The sequence below is a fragment of the Aethalodelphis obliquidens genome, unplaced genomic scaffold (assembly GCF_003676395.1).
Source record: "Aethalodelphis obliquidens isolate GAN/ISIS:26980383/991018 unplaced genomic scaffold, ASM367639v1 scaffold14, whole genome shotgun sequence".
NCBI lineage: Eukaryota > Metazoa > Chordata > Mammalia > Artiodactyla > Delphinidae > Aethalodelphis > Aethalodelphis obliquidens.
The window spans coordinates 19,357,642-19,369,995 of NW_020837958.1; the positions used below are offsets into that span (position 1 = coordinate 19,357,642).

Consider the following 12,354-nt stretch of genomic DNA (forward strand, 5'->3'; position numbering starts at 1 on the left):
CAATAATTTAAAAATAAAAGCTTTTCTGTTCCACCTTTTGCTTTCACAGATATTTGTGCCCCAGAGATTAAGGAACTTGTTCACTTACACCTTCTGCATTTTCCTTGTAGTCCCAGGTTGGCCAATAGCTTATTTGTCCTTACAATAGAGATGTTTAATCTGGGGTTAGTAGACTTCAAGGGGTCCACGAACCCCATGAAACTGTGCATAACATTTTCTCTTTATATCAATTTTTTTTTTTTTTTTTTTTTTTTTTTTTTTGGTGGTACGCGGGCTTCTCACTGTTGTGGCTTTTCCTGTTGGCTCCGGACGCGCAGGCCCAGCGGCCATGACTCATGGGCCCAGCAGCATGTGGGATCTTCCCAGACCGGGGCACGAACCTGTGTCCCCTGCATCAGCAGGCAGACTCTCAACCACTGCGCCACCAGGGGAGCCCCACATTTTCTCTTTAAATGTGGGAACATTTATCTTTCTGGGGATATACTTTACAGCTTTCAATAGATTTTCAAATGGCATTTTCAATCCCTCAAAAAAGTTAAAAATTATTGCTTATAGATTTCTTAAGTTTTTTGAAGAGGTATATGAAGGAATAAACAAGACACAGATTAATGCTCAAGTTCAAAACACCGATCTAAATTATTGCTAATTTACCCATCATCAGAATGTGTGGGAGTAGAAACTTCAGGGTATAGAAATCAGCATGATTGCAAAAAAGGAAAAACAAAAAGTCTATTTAGAGGCATTTTCTCCTTTTTTCTTTGCCTCTTCAGGCCCTAACCACTGCATGGGGAAAAAGAAAAAAAAAACTGCAGGAAAAATGTCTTAATGCTATGTTATAAAAACAATGATTAACCAGGTAGAAGTGACATCATTGGCAAAAACGGAGATAACAATATTTACCCATTTATTAAACATGTTCTTAGAAGCCTTTAAAAGAAACAGTGCTATAGGATTGTCCAGTGTCAATGGAGTGACTATGACATAGTCCACTGTGATTGGTCCTTTATGGAAAGGATTCTTAAGAAAGCCTGCCTGTAGGATAATTTGGCAATTTTTAACCTAATCCTGATTAATTCAGTCATACACTGTCTTCTGCATGCTCTCAGACTCCAGGCCTCAATTTATTAATGCTTATTCTAGATTAAAATCACACATACATCTCCATTCACCTCTGAATGTCATCATTCTGTGACAGTGATGATGATAAAAATGTGGACAATGAAAAAAAAAGTGGATAATGATGAATATAGCTAATATTAATCTAGTATTGATATTTAGTATGTGCCTCACAGAAAGCCTTTAAAGTAGTGACTATTATTAACACATTTACAGACAAAGAAACTAAACTATAGAAGGTTAAGTAATTTATCCTAGATCATAGAGCTAGAAGATGCCTAAAGCAGGATTCAAGGCCAAATAGCCCTATTCCAGAGCTTATTATGCTGTTTGGCTTCTAAGATGTAATTCAGGAATTTGGTCATATACTCCTCATTTTTCATCATCCCAATTTTTTCCATGTTTGCTCTCCCTCAGTTCTCCTACCCAGAATGACCCCAAATTACTTCTAGATTCAACTACCACACACTGCAAGCATTTTCCCCTGGCCCAAAATATGTGTCATCTCAGTTCATGACATAGGATGACTTTGACAGACCTTGACGGTCATACCCCTTGCTGGCCAATTGTGGCTGAATCCAGTCTTTTGTGGTCAGAAATGGAAGCATTTATGTTGCAATGGCCCTATCGAAGTTAGAGTTAAACTCTGAACAGTCACGTTTTACAGATTATACGTAGAGGTTTTACAGATCATATGTAGATTATTTCCTAAACTTTGGCCATTCACATAATACCTTCATGATTTCTTTCAGTCCTGTGCTATCTCTACCAGTATTTACGTAATATTTTGACTTAAATATACTTATTGTTTTTCAGTTAAATAAATGAAAGTTTATTTCATCACAAAAATTGAAAACTAGTATCACCTAACCTAAATAGAGGGCAATTCGACATGGGGAGGGGGAAGGGTAAGCTGGGACAAAGTGAGAGAGTGGCATGGACATATATACACTACCAAATGTAAAATAGATAGCTAGTGGGAAGCTGCTGCATATCACAGGGAGATCAGCTTGGTGCTTTGTGACCACCTAGAGGGGTGCGATAGGAAGGGTGGGAGGGAGACGCAAGAGGGAGGAGATATGGGGATATATGTATATGTATAGCTGATTCACTTGGTTATAAAGCAGAAACTAACACACCACTGTAAAGCAATTATACTCCAATAAAGATGTTAAAAAAAAATTTAGTGGTTACCCTTGAGTTCACAATGTACATCTTTAATCAGAGCCTACATTCAAATAGTATTATATTACTTCATATATAGTACAAAACCTTACAATTCTTAATTCCCCCTACCATTCTTTGTGCTCTTGTTTTGTGCATTTTATTTTTCATGTGCTGTAAAAATGCATTTCTATATTTGCTTTAGACAGTTTTTTTTTTAGAGCAATTAAAGATTTCTCAGTTAAAAATTTAAAAAAAAAAGCAAATATGATGAAGCAAAACCATGTTGCCATGTTGTTAAATTCTACCTGGATTTCACTGCTTTCTTAGGCTCTAATTATTGGGGTGTTAAAAAGGGAAATTATGTAGTATTAGAGAAAATCTAGTACTAAACTAGGATTTATCTTTGATCTAATCAGAAGTGTTAAAGGGGAATGAACAAGAATAATTTTTTATACTATATGATTTACTCTTATTTAATGCCCTGTTTGCATATTACCTAAAATTCATCTTGAGCAAAACTATCCAGCAGAAATAATGCATATCATATATAATTTTAAATTTTCTACTAACTATATTAAAAAATAAAAATAAAGAGGAGAAATTAATTTTAATATTTTATTTAAACTCATATCTGAAATATTTCAACACTTATAGTCAATATAAAACTATTATTATTTATGAGACATTATTATTATTTATGAGACATTTTACACTGTCTTTTATATCTGGTATGTATTTTACACTTATAGCACATCTCAGTTTATACATATCAAGTACTCAACAGGTACATGAGGCTAGTGACTACAATAGTACACAACACAGAAGCCTTACACTGCATACTTCAGGAAATACAAGCTAGAATCAGGATGCCTAAGGTCCAAGATCCTTTGTGGTTGACATGGTTATGACCCCGACAGCCAGTTAACCTTTCCAGACCTCAGTTTCCGTGCCTTAAAAATAAGAGGATTTCACTGGCTGTCCCTGTGGTTTCAAGCTGTCCTGCTCTACTGTGATTGCCATTTGTTTCTTCCCTGTTGAAGCTGTCTTTAAAGCCTTATTCCCACTATCTCGGAAACCTTCAAACAGCAAGATGCGCCATTGGCCTCCAACATTTTTGGTGAAAGTTGCTACAAGACAGCAGATACAGAGATGGTTTATATCTGAAGGTTACGTGCCTGAAAGCAGCCTCCAAAGGAGAAGCAAAGCACATCAAGAGTCAGTGTTCATCTGTTCATTAATTAATTAATTAATTAATCAATCCATTCAACAGACATTCATCGAGGCTGCTCTGTATCAGGCCCTGTGCCAGGTGTTGGACACAGAAAGCTGAATAAGATATGATCTATCAGTGGGAGAATGTGTTGGGAGGAGTTTGGTTAGACAGGGTGATGAGTACTGTTGACTGAAGCCCAGAGCTTCAGGAGCACAGAAGCAGAACTCCTAACCCAATCTAGGTCTTCCTAGAGAAGGTAACATTTAAATGGCTTCTTGACATTTAAATGGCCTCTTGAAGAATGAATAGAAGGTAGCCAGGCAATGAGCAAGAGAAATGTTTTAGGCAGAGGAAGCAGCAGTTGCAAAGGCAAGAGGCATATTTGCGGAACTCGAAGCAATTGTCACCAGATTTCAAGGTGAGAAATGACAGTGGAGAGATAGTAATTAGGGTGTAGATCTGGAAAGGTCTTGGGTGATATTTAAGGATTTAGACTTTATCCTGAGATCAGAGGAGCACTGGAGATTATAAATAGGGGGCAGGTAGAAGTACATAATAATATTTATATTAGATTCATATCTCTCTGGCTGCAGATCAGAGAAGGAAGGAGAGAGCCAAGGCTGAATGATAGCAAGGGGATCAGTTAGGAGGCTGCTTCAGCAGTCAAGGCTGAAAGAAGGAAATGTATTGGAGAGAAACTTAGGTTGCAGAATCCATAAATTGAATGGACTCGCTGCTGCTGGTGAGGGACAGAGAAGTGGTAGAATGAATGATATTCCAGGCTCTGGCTTAGATAATGGTGACATTTCCTAAAATGGGAACCAAAGGAGGGGGAATAAGTCTGTTCACTACTTTCTTAACCTGGAATCTGACATCATTTGTAGAACTTATGGAAACTACCAAAGCAGTCTTGGGTAGGCTTTGGAAGGCTTCACGTAAATAACTGGATACTTTCCTTAGATGAGAGTTATACATGTTTAATTCACGTTCATTGATGAGGAAACAAATGGATCATAATACAATAATATGAAGCTTTATAGTTTAAAGTTATAATTTTTTTTCAGAGAGACTTTGAAGCATATTGAAAACAAGATAAAGTTGTTATAGCAGTAACTTCTCTGAGCTATCCTTGAAGCATCCTCCTCTACCGTAATTTGGCCTCTAGCGTTTATGGAATATAAGGGAGCGGATTTTTTTTTTTTTTTTTAGTCTCTCTTAGCCAGCCAAGATGAAGATTGAGATGTTCATCAAAGCCAGAAGAGCGTCAGGAAGGGCCAAGTTCCGGTCTGCAGAGCACTATGAAAGCATTCAGCTATTTGTCCCCAAAGTGTGGCACTGGCTACTTTGTATGGGTTTCAACAGGTGTTGCTGTTTACAATCCTCCTTGCAAAGACAAATTAGAAAAAGATGTTAAATAAATGACACAGCGATCATCAAAATGATTACACAATAAAAGAGCAGAGATAAAAAAAACAGTATGGTCAAAAAAAAAAGGAAAAAAATGTATAAATCAGACAAAACATGAGAGAGGATCAGGAATTTCTCTAAATTTGAAAAAAATGAAAATGATTTAAAAAAATCCTGAGTGATAATTAACTAAAAATGTAGGTTAAGGTATTACTTCTTAAGGGAAATCTACAAGTAAAGGTCTCCAAAAGGATCATCCCAGGCAGATATTCTTAGAGTCCTAGACAGCTGATTCTTCTTTCAGGCAAGTAATAATAATACCTGTGAAAATAACTGATTCCCTAACTTGGGCGTTTCATTAGATCAAAACCACAAATATGGCAGTCTCACATCCACTTGAAATCAGTAGATTTTTATCAAAATTAAAATGACAAGACACACCACTGAGCATGTCATTTATTAGGGGGCAATTTTGCCAAATAAAAATCTATTGTTTGCTGTAATGAAAAGTTGTTGGGTATTTTTAAAACAGAGATTGGAAATGACTTCCTCTTGACAGTTGTTCACACACCCTAATTTTTCGTCATCCTGATCCGATGGAAATCTTGCAGTTAAAAAGACTTCACATAAGTCACTGCTCTCAGGTGTTTTCAATTCTGTTCAATTCAATGGTGAGTGAAGGGCGGAAATTCTTGTCTTTCCAAATTTAGTGTTCTGAAAACACCTTGTTGTGTGTAGTGAGCATTATATGAGCCATCTAAATTTAGCAAACATTTTCATTCCCTTGCCCAAGCCCACCCACAGCAGTGGATGAAACTTTGATTTCCTCCACACTCATCTGGGTAATGTAAACCCCTCAGGTTCTACAAAGCTTGCTGAGCAAGAAAGCTGAATGCAGAAATGTCAGGAAAATATGTAACCTCTGGACCTAAAGAGGGGTGGGGCTGGGAGCAACTCAGACTCCATTGACAAATTCAGGTTGGTTTTTAAACTAGTTCTCACCTTATCCACATCAGGTCTCATTTATTTGCCCTGAGAGCACCTGGAGAGATGCTTAATTAGGGGAAGCCAGCTCACTGTTTATCTGAGGAGCTGGACCTCAGCACTCGCTGTGGCTCACCTCTGAGCTGAAGGCCAGTCCAGGATGTCACAGCTTCCCTCCATTTTGATTACTTTGAGTGCAGTCATGCTTTCTTAAAGGTTTAAAAATGTGTAGGCTTAAAGCAGAGCTTGGATTGCTGAGGTTGAATGGAAGCTGCCTTATATGGCATAGAACTGAAGCAGAGAAAAGAGGAGAGAGCTTTCTTTACACAACGCCACACATAGTAGGTTAGCAATAAATGATGGTTGCATAAATAAATTGTGGCCGTCTCTAAGCAAAAAGCCAAATTTATGATCCACCATCAAATCTACATAGCAATTTTTTATCAAACTTTACTGCTTAAGTGCAGCAAACAATGTGAGGAGGCAGAGAGAAAAGAATGATATGATTAGGTAAAACCAGCTCATTGTAGAAAATTCTTTGAAGTCTTATGTCCTCTCTTAAAAGTTCATGCAAATTTCAAAGTCTATACTGTTCTATATAAATATTTAGCTTATGGCTTCAGGTACCACCTTGACAAATAGTTTGAGAAACACAGCAATCTGTCATTCTCTCTATCATGTTAACCAAAGAAAGGTTTAGAAAAAGACTTCTGGGAATTTATATACCCCAATGTTTGTAAAAATTATATGTAAAATTTATTTTATTTTATTTTTGGCATTTTATTATCAATCAGCAGATGCATTTTGACGTTTTCAAAGATTAGGAAGATTTTATACGTTAATATATTGAGTTCTGTATTACGGGAGAAACTACGTAACAAATAAAGTAAGTAACTTTGTATTAACCACTTGGTGTACATATGTCACTACTACAGTATTGAATTAGATATCATAAAAAGTAGCTAACTAATATTCCACTATATGTACTATGAAGACAAATGATTTTTAAAAACCTTGAACTTTGCATACATTGCTTTATAATAACACCTTCTGCAAATACAATATGACTGTATTATCTAGAAATTTTCTTCAGTGGGATGAAAATAGAGTTTCATTTTCCCTTTCTTAAAGCAGCTGCTATAGGTAAATGAGAATAAAGTTCTTTTAGTCTTAATGCATTGAAACTAATCCACACTTACACCATAAGTACTGAGTTCTAATACTGATTACACCTTCAATTCTGAGTCCTAGTTCTGAGTTTTAGGCAAGTGTGATAAACACTAACACAAGTGAATTAAATTTCTATTGTTCAGTTAGGTTATGTCTTATTAGTGTTACCCAGAATTCTTGGCTGAAGCTAGTTTCCTCCTGTGAAAGGTTTATAGATGTATAAACCTAGAAGTGAAGCATAATATTGATACAGACTTTCATAGGGTTATCCCATAACAATGCCCTAAGTATCGTGACTTTCATAGGGCACGTTCACCAGGAAGCAGATGAGATTTATTGGGCTGTACTCTCAATGTCAACACACATGAGGGAGTAAAGGAAGCAGAATGAGGTAGGGGAGAAGTCAAACTGCAAAGCAGTCACAATGAAGGCCCAATTGATTCTACTGGGAGCTTTGCAGCAAGTATGATCCTACAGAGTTGTCCCAAATCAGGGCCAGGGGCAGACTTTTATATCTCCATACTGACCTTGGGACAGAACCTTGGGTGTGGCAGCTCCCTTCAAGATGAGGCCATTCTCCCAGGAGGACTCAACCATAACCTATCGGTCACCAACACAGAGCAGATGAGTTAGTGCTTCAGTCCTGAAATAGGTGGGATGGGGAATCAGGCCAAGGCACTACAATGACCACTACAGTAACCTCTGTTCAGTCTCTAGGGGTTATAGAGGAAGTCAGCTACTTTCTCCTAGAAGGCAGACACAGTACTCATTACAGTAAGTCCCCTGCATAAGAGCCTTCTAGTTGCAAACTTTCAAACGTGCCAACGTGCGTTTGCATGTCCAATCACATAATTTAGTTCACGTGTCTGGCATACATCGTCACATGCGTGCACTCTCTACAAGTGGTTGTGCTTTTGTGTACTTTATTGTACAGTACTGTATAGCATACAGTAGTACAGTATCTGTATTTCAAGCCCAGGATGTCCGGAAATAAGCATAAAAACAGCGGTGACGTAGCTGGTACTGCTAAGAAGCACCAGCTGTTGTACTGTACTACTGTACTTTTCAAGGTACCGTACTGTAAGATTAAAAATGCCTTCCTTATTTTTTATGTTTGTTTGTTATGTATTATTTGTGTGAAAAGTATTATAAACCTATTACAGTACAGTACTTATATAGCCGATTGTGTTAGTTGGGTACAAAGGCTAACTTTGTTGGACTTAGAAACAAATTGGACCTATGAATGCACTCTTGGAACAGAACTCATTCCTATGTAGGGGACTTACTGTATCTTGCTGTCCTGGTGCCTTAACACAGTGTTTGACACCTAGAAAATGCTCAGTGAAATTTTGATGACTGGCATTCCCCTGAAGACCAGAGTCAGGCTTGTGTTTCACCTGACACTAAACTCCAAAGACAAGAAATCATGGGTCCCCCAATTCTGAAGGCAGAATCAGGTCTCTTCCGAAGCAGACAGGAATTGTGGGCAAATGACACAAAGCACCAAGCTGATCTCCCTGTGCTATGCAGCTGCTTCCCACTAGCTATCTGTTTTACATTTGGTAGTTTATATAGGTCAATGCCATTCGCTCACTTAGTCCCAGTTTACCATTCCCGCTCCCTGTGTCCTCAAGCCCATTCTCGACATCGCTGTCTTTATTCCTGTCTTGCCCCTAGGTCCTTCAGAACCATTTTTTTTTCTTTTAGATTCCATATATATGTGTTAGCATTCGGTATTTGTTTTTCTCTTCCTGACTTACTTCACTCTGTATGACAGACTCTAGGTCCATCCACCTCACTACAAATAACTCAATTTCGTTTTTTTTATGGCTGAGTAATATTCCATTGTGTATGTGTGCCACACCTTCTTTATGCATTCACCTGTCAATGGACACTCAGGTTGCTTCCATGTCCTGGCTATTGTAAATTGTGCTGCAACGAACATTGTGGTACATGACTCTTTTTGAATTATGGATTTCTCAGGATATATGCGCAGTAGTGGAACTGCTGGGTCATATGGTAGTTCTATTTTTAGTTTTTTAAGGAACCTCCATCCTGTTCTCCATAGTGGCTGTATCAATTTACATTCCCACCAACAGGGCAAGAGGGTTCCCTTTTCTCCACACACTCTCCAGCATTTATTGGTTGTAGACTTTTTGATGATGGCCATTCTGATCGGTGTGAGGTGATACCTCATTGTAGTTTTGATTTGCATTTATCTAACGATTAGTGATGTTGAGAATCCTTTCATGTGTTTGTTGGCAACCTGTATATCTTCTTTGGAGAAATGTTGATTTAGGTCTTCTGCCCATTCATGGATTGGGTTTTTGTTTTTGGGTTATTGAGCTGCATGAGCTGCTTGTAAATTTTGGAGATTAATCCTTTGTCAGTTGTTTCATTTGGAAATATTTTCTCCCATTCTGAGGCTCGTCTTTTCGTCTTGTTTATGGTTTCCTTTGCTGGGCAAAAGCTTTTAAGTTTCAATAGGTCCCATTTGTTTATTTTTGTTTTTATTTCCATTTCTCTAAGAGGTGGGTCAAAAAGGATCTTGCTGTGATTTATGTCACAGAGTGTTCTGCCTGTTTTCCTCTAAGAGTTTTATAGTGTCTGGCCTTACATCTGGGTCTTTAATCCATTTTGAGATTATTTTTGTGTATGGTGTTAGGGAGTGTTCTAATTTCATTCTTCTACATGTAGCTGTCCAGTTTTCCCAGCACCACTTATTGAAGAAGCTGTCTTTTCTCCATTGTATATTCCTACCTCCTTTTTCAAAGATAAGGTGACCATATGTGCATGGGTTTATCTCTGGGCTTTCTATCGTGTTCCACTGATCTATATTTCTGTTTTTGTGCCAATACCATACTGTCTTAATTACTGTAGCTTTGCAGTATAGTCTGAAGTCAGGGAGCCTGATTCCTCCAGCTCCGTTTTTCTTTCTCAAGATTGCTTTGGCTATTCGGGGTCTTTTGTGTTTCCATACAAATTGTGAAATTTTTTATTCTAGTTTTGTGAAAAATGCCATTGGTTGTTGACAGGGATTGAATTGAATCTGTAGATTGCTTTGGATATTATAGTCATTTTCACAATGTTGATTCTTCCAATCCAAGAACATGGTATATCTCTCCATCTGTTTGCATCATCTTTAATTTTTTTCACCAGTGTCTTATAGTTTTCTGCATACAGGTCTTTTGTCTCCTTAAGTGGGTTTATTCCTTGGTATTTTATTCTTTTTTTTTTTTTGCAATGGTAAATGGGAGTGTTCTCTTAATTTCTCTTTCAGATTTTTCATCATTAGTGTATAGGAATGCAAGAGATTCCTGTGTATTAATTTTGTATCCTGCTACTTTACCAAATTCATTGACTAGCTCTAGTAGTTTTCTGGTAGCTTCTTTAGGATTCTCTATGTATAGTATCATGTCATCTGCAAACAGTGACAGTTTTACTTCTTTTCTGATTTGGATTCCTTTTAATTCTTCTTCTTCTCTGATTTCCATGGCTAAAACTTCCAAAACTATGTTGAATACAGTGGCAAGAGTGGGCAACCTTGTCTTGTTCCTGATCTTAGAGGAAATGGTTTCAGTTTTTCACCATTGAGAATGATGTTGGCTGTGGGTTTTTCATATATGGCCTTTATTATGTTGAGGTAAGTTCCTTCTATGCCTATTTTCTGGAGAGTGCTTTATCATAAATGGGTGTTGAATTTTGTTGAAATCTTTTTCTGCTTCTACTGAGATTATCATATGGTTTTTATGCTTCAGTTTGTTAAAATGGTGTATCACATTGATTGATTTTTGTACATTGAAGAATCCTTGCATTCTTGGGCTAAATCCCACTTGATCATGGTGTATGATCCTTTTAATGTGCTGTTGGGTTCTGTTTGCTAGTATTCTGTTGAGGATTTTTGCATCTGTGTTCATCAGTGATATTGGTCTGTAGTTTTATTTTTTTGTAACACCTTTGTCTGGTGTTGGTAACAAGGAGATAGTGGCCTCATAGATTGAGTTTGGGAGTGTTCCTCCCTCTGCTGTATTTTGGAAGAGTTTGAGAAGGATAGGTGTTAGCTCTTCCTAAATGTTTGATAGAATTCACCTGTGAATCCATCTGGTCCTGAGCTTTTGTTTGTTGGAAGATGTCTAATCACAGTTTCAATTTCAGTGCTTGTGATTGGTCTGTTCATATTTTCTATTTCTTCCTTGTTCTGTCTCAGAAGGTTGTGCTTTTCTAAGAATTTGTCCATTTCTTCCAGGTTGTCCATTTTATTGGAATAGAGTTGCTTGTAGTAATCTCTCATGATCCTTTGTATTTCTGCAGTGTCACTTGTTACTTCTCTTTTTTCCTTTCTAATTCTATTGATTTGAGTCTTTTCCCTTCTTTTCTTGATGAGTCTGGCTAATGGTTTTCAATTTTGTTTATCTTCTCAAGGAACCAGCTTTTAGTTTTATTGATCTTTGCTATCATTTCCTTCATTTCTTTTTCATTTATTTCTGATCTGATCTTTATGATTTCTTTCCTCCTGCTAACTTTGGGGTTTTTTTGTTGTTGTTCTTTTTCTAATTGCTTTAGGTGTAAGTTTAGGTTGTTTATTTGAGATTTCTCTTGTTTCTTGAGGGAGGATTGTATTGGTATAAAATTCTCTCTTAGAATTGCTTTTGCTGCATCCCATAGGTTTTGGGTCATTGTGTTTTCATTGTCATTTTTTTCTAGGTATTTTTTGATTTCCTCTTTGATTTCTTCAGTAATCTCTTGGTTATTTAGTAGTGTATTGCTTAGCATCCATGTGTTTGTATTTTTTAGTTTTTTTTTTTCCTGTAATTCATATCTAGCCTCATAGCATTGTGGTTTGAAAAAGGTACTTGATACGATTTCAATTTTCTTAAATTTACCAAGGATTGATTTGTGACCCGAGATATGATGTATCCTGCAGTATGTGCCATGAGCACATGAGAAGAAAGTGTATTCAGTTGTTTTTGGATGGAATGTCCTATAAATATGAATTAAGTCCATCTTGTTTAATGTGTCATTTAAAGCTTGTGTTTCCTTATTTATTTTCATTTTGGATGATCTGTCTATTGGTAAAAATGGGGTGTTAAAGTCCCCTACTATGATTGTGTTACTGTCGATTTCCCCTTTTATGGCTGTTAGCATTTTCATTATATATTGAGGTGCTCCTATGTTGGATGCATAAATATTTACAATGTTATATATTTTTGGATTGACCCCTTGATCATTATGTAGTGCCCTTCTTTGTCTCTTGTAATAGCCTTTATTTTGAAGTCTATTTTATGTGATATGAGTAT

At 37.0% G+C, this 12,354-nt stretch overlaps 1 protein-coding gene across 1 annotated transcript in view; it reads right to left on the bottom strand.

Moving 5' to 3' along the window:
- Positions 1 to 2,912: 2,912 nt before the first annotated feature.
- Positions 2,913 to 12,354, bottom strand: part of METTL15 (methyltransferase 15, mitochondrial 12S rRNA N4-cytidine) — a 247,913-nt gene continuing 238,471 nt past the window's right edge. The window contains exon 7 of the mRNA XM_027115136.1: positions 2,913 to 3,410. Coding sequence (XP_026970937.1) covers positions 3,235 to 3,410 — 176 coding nt within the window. The 3' untranslated portion in view covers positions 2,913 to 3,234. The remainder of the gene's footprint in view (positions 3,411 to 12,354) is intronic.